A 6,509-nucleotide genomic window follows, 5' to 3' on the forward strand; every position below is an offset into this window, starting at 1 on the left:
TATTGTAACTTCATTCAACTGTCTATAGTCAATACACAATCTTAAAGAGCTGTCTTTCTTTTTCACAGGGAGATACGCTCAGTCGAATAAACCCTCTGTCTAACAATTCTTGCAACTGTGCTTTCAACTCTTTTAACTCAGGTAGTGCCATACGATATGGTGATATCGATATCGGTGCAGTTCCAAGAACCAGATCAATAACAAACTCAACTTCACAGTCAAGGGGCAAATCGAGTAACTCTTCGATAAATACACAATAAACTCATTAACAACAAGTAGCTGATCTAACTTCAATTCTGAATCTCGGGTATCAAGTATATATGCTAGAAATGCCTCATTACATTTACTATCAATCTGTGTGCAGGAATAGTTGAAATGATTCTAGCGATACTGATCGGTCTGTCAGCTTCAACTGAAATCACTTCTCTTGTCAGGCATTTCAAATCAATTTGTTTCTGTCTAGAATTTACCACAGCATCATGTAGTGATAACCAATCCATACCCAAAATAACATCATATTCCCAAAAGGGTAATAACATCAAATCAATAAGGAATTCACAGCCTTTAATTTTCAATGGACATTTACGACAAACTAAGTTAACTATCACACTTTGACCTAGTGGATTAGTAACTTGAATATCATATTCAGTTGATTTAATAGGTAGTTTCTTTCCCGTAACTAATGTAGTGAAAATATAAGAATAAGTTGACCCAGGGTCAATTAGTGCATATATTGTAACATCAAAGAGATAAAATGTACTAGCAATCACATTAAGCGCGGTAGCTTCCTCTCTGGCACTGATGGCATATGTTCGAGCAGGTGCTCTAGTCTCTGATCTCGCAACGGTATCTTTCGCTCCTGTACGAAGGGTTCCAATATTATTACTCTGGCCCGGACATCTACCTTTTTGAGATGTAGACATTTGCTTTTCATTTTGTTCTTCACTTTCCCTCACCTATCTCGCACTATTTCATAGAAAATGATCAGTAGATCTGCATCTATAACATGCTCCCAATTTAGTTTTACAATCACTAGTATGAAATTTTCTACAATGTTTACAATTGGGCTTCAGAGCATTCCATACACTTCTCGCATTATCAATTGGCTTTATAGGAGATCTAAAATCATGCTGAATTGATTAATTTTTATTCAAATGTTCAGATGCTAAAGTAGCTCAACTAAAATCTTCTTTACTCTTCTTCGCTAGTGCTAAAGAAAATGATTTCAAGGAGCCTCTCTTGTTAAATTTTCGAACCTGCCTATCTTTTTGTATTTTGCGATTGTACACTTCTTCCATTTCTGTTCATGATGAAATGGAACAAAAAGTTCTCGGGTTTCATTAGCTCTAATCATCATTCAAATTTCATCATTCAGGTTGTCTTTAAGTCAGATGCACACTTCTTCTCCGGTAGGCACAATTTCTCGAGCATATTTACTAAGATACACAAACTCTCTCTCATATTTAGCCACTAATTTATTTCTTTGTTTTTTTTTCAAGAAATTCTCTTTTCTTTTTGTTCAAATATCGTTTACCAACATATTTCCCTTTTTGTACTCAATTTGAAAGAAATCCAGGAAATTTTATCTCTCGGTACTATAGCTGTCAATGTAGTTCACCAACTATATGTTTCTTCTTTTAAGAGTGAAATAACACATCTTAAAAAATCATCAAGGGGCAAGCCATTTCTTCAAAAACTCATAGAATATGCTGTAGCTAATATTCAACTTTAACTGGAACATATTTCGACCTACCTTAGAATTCTTTAGCGCCACACTTCCTAAGCTTTTCAATCGGTATACGTCGATTAGATTCAGTCACTAGAGGATATGGAAGTGCAATAGGAGGTATAAAAGGGGGTGGAGATTGTTGAACCGCAACATTCATTTGCAGAAATTATTTAAACCATTAGTTTATAAACCCGAAGAACATGTTTTTAATTTCATTTTTAGATGCTTGTGGGATTTCCTTATTCTTTAGTCAGTACAGTACTATTAGCCTCATCAATGTTAGCACGACCAGACCCAACCAAAGGTTAGATTAGATCAAACATACCACATTATCATAGGTTTATATGGAAAGTAACTCTAGACATTACCATGCTACGTTTAGTCCGAGAACCGTCTAAACCATAGCTCTGATACCACCAAGTGAATACCCCTAACTCGTATCCGTCATTGAAATCGGGAGTACAAGAATCATATAGCAAGTTAATAGAAATAATACGTAAAAATCATGATCATTACAATATAATTTCTCAAATACCACAAAGTAATAGAATTACAAGAATAACTTATATTTACGAGGGTTAAATTGAGCTTAAGGGACTAAATGAATAATCTTAAAACTCTCATGGACTAATTTGAAATAAGTCAGGAAATTTTAGGAAAATATGAGAAATTTGACACACGACCATGTGGAACGCCTTACATCGTGTGACTTTTGAAGTTGGGACTCACAGTCGTGTCTCAGCTTGTGTCTCTACTCGTGTAACTCTTTAACTTGATACACACAGTCGTGTCACACACCGTGTGCTAGCCTATGTGACTCACTGACTTAATATACATGGCAGTGTCGTAGGCTGTGTGTCAGATCGTGTAACTCTCTGACTTGATACATACAGTCATGTCACAGACCGTGTGCCAGCCTGTGTCAGTCATTGACTTAATACACACTGCGTGTAGTACACTGTGTATGACACACAATTGTGTGGCAACTCGTGTCCCATGTTGTGTGCACCTAAATGAACCTTAAATATCAAGTTTACCATTTCAAGATTTCTTAGACAATAAGTAATCCATTTACCAGCCATTTGACCTATTCAAAATGCCATTATACATGCCTAAATCATCCTAATTCGACCATCTTAAGTGCCTAACCAATGTAACCTCAATGGTACCAAGTATATACACTTATACAATAATATAAGTCATCAACCGAAACATGCCAATTCACACAACTTAAAGTTCTAACCAATATACCTATCATAGGCACCACAATTCACAACATTTCAATATAACCTATTAGCCATACACATGCTAAAAATTCGTATCAAAGACATCTTCCACCATTCATAATTCATAATAAGTTATCAACTAAACATTTATCAAAAGAACACCAAGATCATTGTAATGATGCTTATTTTTTTAAACTTGCATTTAGGCACACTTTATATATTTACATGCCAAACAAAAGTAATGACATCACAATCCTATTACATGCCATATAATCTAAAATAAGTGTTCAAAAACCACCGAAATTGGATGGATAGTGTGACTTGAGTGTTGATCCGATCGTCCAATCCCTTAAAAGTATCTACAAGAAATAGAATTTAACACAAGTAAGCTTATTAAAGCTTAGTAAGTTCGACAGATAAAAACAATAAATCTTACCAAAGTAAATAAAATAATCTAATCAAATACAATTCAATAGCAAGTGTTTTCTATCATCCCCAATTGCAAACCGATAAATTGCATAGTTCAATTTAAAGCTCAAAAAATAATTTTTGAGAAAACATACATGTCCATAACGGAGTCGATTCAAGATGTCAAGTACATGTCATTGCATTCAAATTCTTTAAACAAGTTATAATACAATAATTTACGACCTAATGAATGACTTACAAATATGAGTACATAAGTAGTCCAACCAAAACACGCCAAACACTCATAAGTGCTAATCCAACCAATAACACGCCTCGACACTAAGTGCCTAGCTTCTAGGCTATACATCCGCCCCCATAACACGCCAGAACTGGGTAGTATAACACGAGGGTTCCAACAAATGTTGAACCTCAGTATAATCAAGAAAAAGTATATAAAGCATGCCATATCAATCTACGCTCCAACCCCGTATAACACGCCATCATTCAGTTGTACTCTCTCTCGCGTTCATCTAGCCCAAGTACCGAAATTCAATAACATTTTGCCAAACAAATTTATATCATCAATAGAACAATTAATATCCACTATTTCATATCATATCATCATACAATTCATATAGATATTAAATTACAAACCGAACGAACTTACATGGACTGAATTGTAATAGTTTCAAAAGTTCAAATACTATTTTACAATTTTCCCTTTTTTGCGTAAATCAACAAGGTCTTGATCTCAAATGTAAGATTTCCCAATTATTAGTGTACATTTCATATTCCAATTTATTCTACAATTTACACCCTTTTATTTTTAAAATTTACACAATTGCCCCTAACTTTTACAAATTAAAGCAATTTAGTCCCTTAACTAGAAAATCATCAAATTAACCATTTCTAAAACCTCATCATACCAGCTGAATGTTCAAGGCTTCTAAACAGTCCATGAAACACCTTTTATTCACCAATTAACCATGTAATTTTAACATTTTAACAATTTAATTCTTTAATTAAAAACTAACTAAAATCATTTTACAAAACAACCAAAAATCACAATTAAAGCTTCAAACACATAATTATCATAAAAAAAACATTTAAGATTCAACAATGGCAACTTCTAAAATTTTTAAAAGATTCACAAATGAAGGTACAGGTTAGTTGGACCTAGTTGTAACGATCTCAAAAACATATAAATTACAAGAAATAGGTAAAGAAATCACTCACATGCAGGATGTTGAACTTGGCCTATTCTCAAAGCTTAAACAACCATGGAGATTCTATTTTAGCATGAAAATGAAGGAAGAAGATGATAGATTTCATGTTTTGTTTTTGTTTATTTATTACATATTTACCTTTTAACATTTAAAATTAATAAAAATTTGTTTAAATACCATACTAGGCAGTTCACTTAATTTATATAAGGTCTATTTACCTATTAAAACCCTCTAATATTCATATCATGCTCAATTAACACATTTAACTCTATAGCAAATAACCTTTTGCACTTTTTTATGATTTTGTCCTTTTTCTTTAATTAACTATCTAAATGTTAGAACTTCTTAACCAAATTTCAATACGACTCTAATGACTTCGTAAATATTCTATAAATAATATTTATGGGCCAACATGACAGAGATTTGTTGTCCCGAAACCACTGTTCTGTCACCATTGAAAAATAGGCTATTACATATATCATGATTAGATTCTTATACTTTCTAGGATTTCGCCTCAAGAAAGTTACTATGTCAATTCTAAAGGCTTAAATCATCATACATGTCTATTTCTAAAGAAATAAAATTTTCATGGCAAGTACTACATAAGACTAAAGAACATACAAGCATTCCATCACTCAAGATAACACAAGAATAACTTAGATAAAATTAGAAATCATGCTTCCATTTGAACAAACTTAAGAACAAAAATTCTCTCTGAACATTCGTTTATTTCAGCATACTTAGGTAAAAAGATTGAAACATACTTGCAAAATTTAAAAATTCATGTTGCAAAATATTTGCCTTACCCCTTTTAAAAAGAAACAATGTCCTCATTGCAAAAACAAAGTAATGAATTAAAACTAAACACCAGGTAGGGTTGTAAGAAAATAGAGGTGAGTCATAAAAACTGATTAAGTACCACATCACTTTGCTTTTCCTAATGAAGAGGGATAGAGCTTATTTTATTCATGCTTGCAATTTATTTTGCTGAAGAAAAATTCTAACTAGGAAATAAAAAAAAACCTAAAAAGAAATCAATACTAAAGAAAAAAAATTCCCCCTTTTTATTTTTTTGACTTATCCCCCTCGTCTTCATCCTCGCTTTCATCCTTATCTTCCTTCCATGACTCGAAGATATAATCTGGGAACTAAGGAATAAAATTGTTAGAGATACTTTTAAAATATTTCTCACAGAATCATCTCTAATCTTCACATATTTTTAACAAGCATGTTATTGGTTATGCATAAATTTCATCATATTCATCATAATTGAAATTCTAATTTCTTCATAGTGTATGAATAAGTTGGCATAGGAACGGTCAACTCAGGATCAACACTTGGTTCTATGGGCTCATCACCATTCAGCTCTTCTCTTGGTTCAGAAACTTCTTGTTCTTTATCAGATTTTGTTTCTTCTGTCTCATTGACTGAGTCAACTTTTGGTTCATATTTGTTCGATGACTCGTCAATTTCTAGTTCAAGTGGTTCACTCGGTTTAGTTGGGTTTAGCTCATGGACATTCTCTATTAATGTAACACCCCTAACCCGAATCTATCGCCAGAACGGGGTTACAGAGCATTACCGGAGATTTCAAATCAAGCAAACAAAAATTTCAAACATTTCATAACATATAAATATTCATAATAAAACCAATGGAATTCATACACAATGTTCCTTATACGAGCCCTCGAGGCCCTAAATACGCGTTAGAAACAAGTCAGGACTAAATTAAAAACTTAGAGAATTTTTCAAAAAACATTAAAAAATTTCAAAGCTACAGGGGTCACACGGCCGTGTGGGCATTTGAAATGGGGACACACTGCTGTGTCCCAGCCATGACCATGCTCATGTAACTCACTGACTTGGGCCACATGACCAAGCCACACGCTAGTCTGCTGGGCCTTGTACCCTTCGAAGTAA

General features: G+C 33.3%; 1 protein-coding gene across 1 annotated transcript; it reads right to left on the reverse strand.

Annotated features, from left to right (window-relative positions):
• Positions 1-323: 323 nt before the first annotated feature.
• On the reverse strand, positions 324-923 carry LOC108481562 (uncharacterized). Its single transcript, XM_017784677.1, has one exon. The coding sequence runs from the start codon at positions 921-923 to the stop codon at positions 324-326; it is 600 nt and encodes a 199-aa protein (XP_017640166.1).
• Positions 924-6,509: the final 5,586 nt, after the last annotated feature.

This window comes from Gossypium arboreum, chromosome 1, assembly GCF_025698485.1.
Source record: "Gossypium arboreum isolate Shixiya-1 chromosome 1, ASM2569848v2, whole genome shotgun sequence".
Taxonomy (NCBI): Eukaryota; Viridiplantae; Streptophyta; class Magnoliopsida; order Malvales; family Malvaceae; genus Gossypium; species Gossypium arboreum.

Excerpts from the sequence above, each read along its gene's own strand:
- LOC108481562 (XM_017784677.1), bottom strand. The coding sequence starts at position 923 with ATGTCTACATCTCAAAAAGGTAGATGTCCGGGCCAGAGTAATAATATT.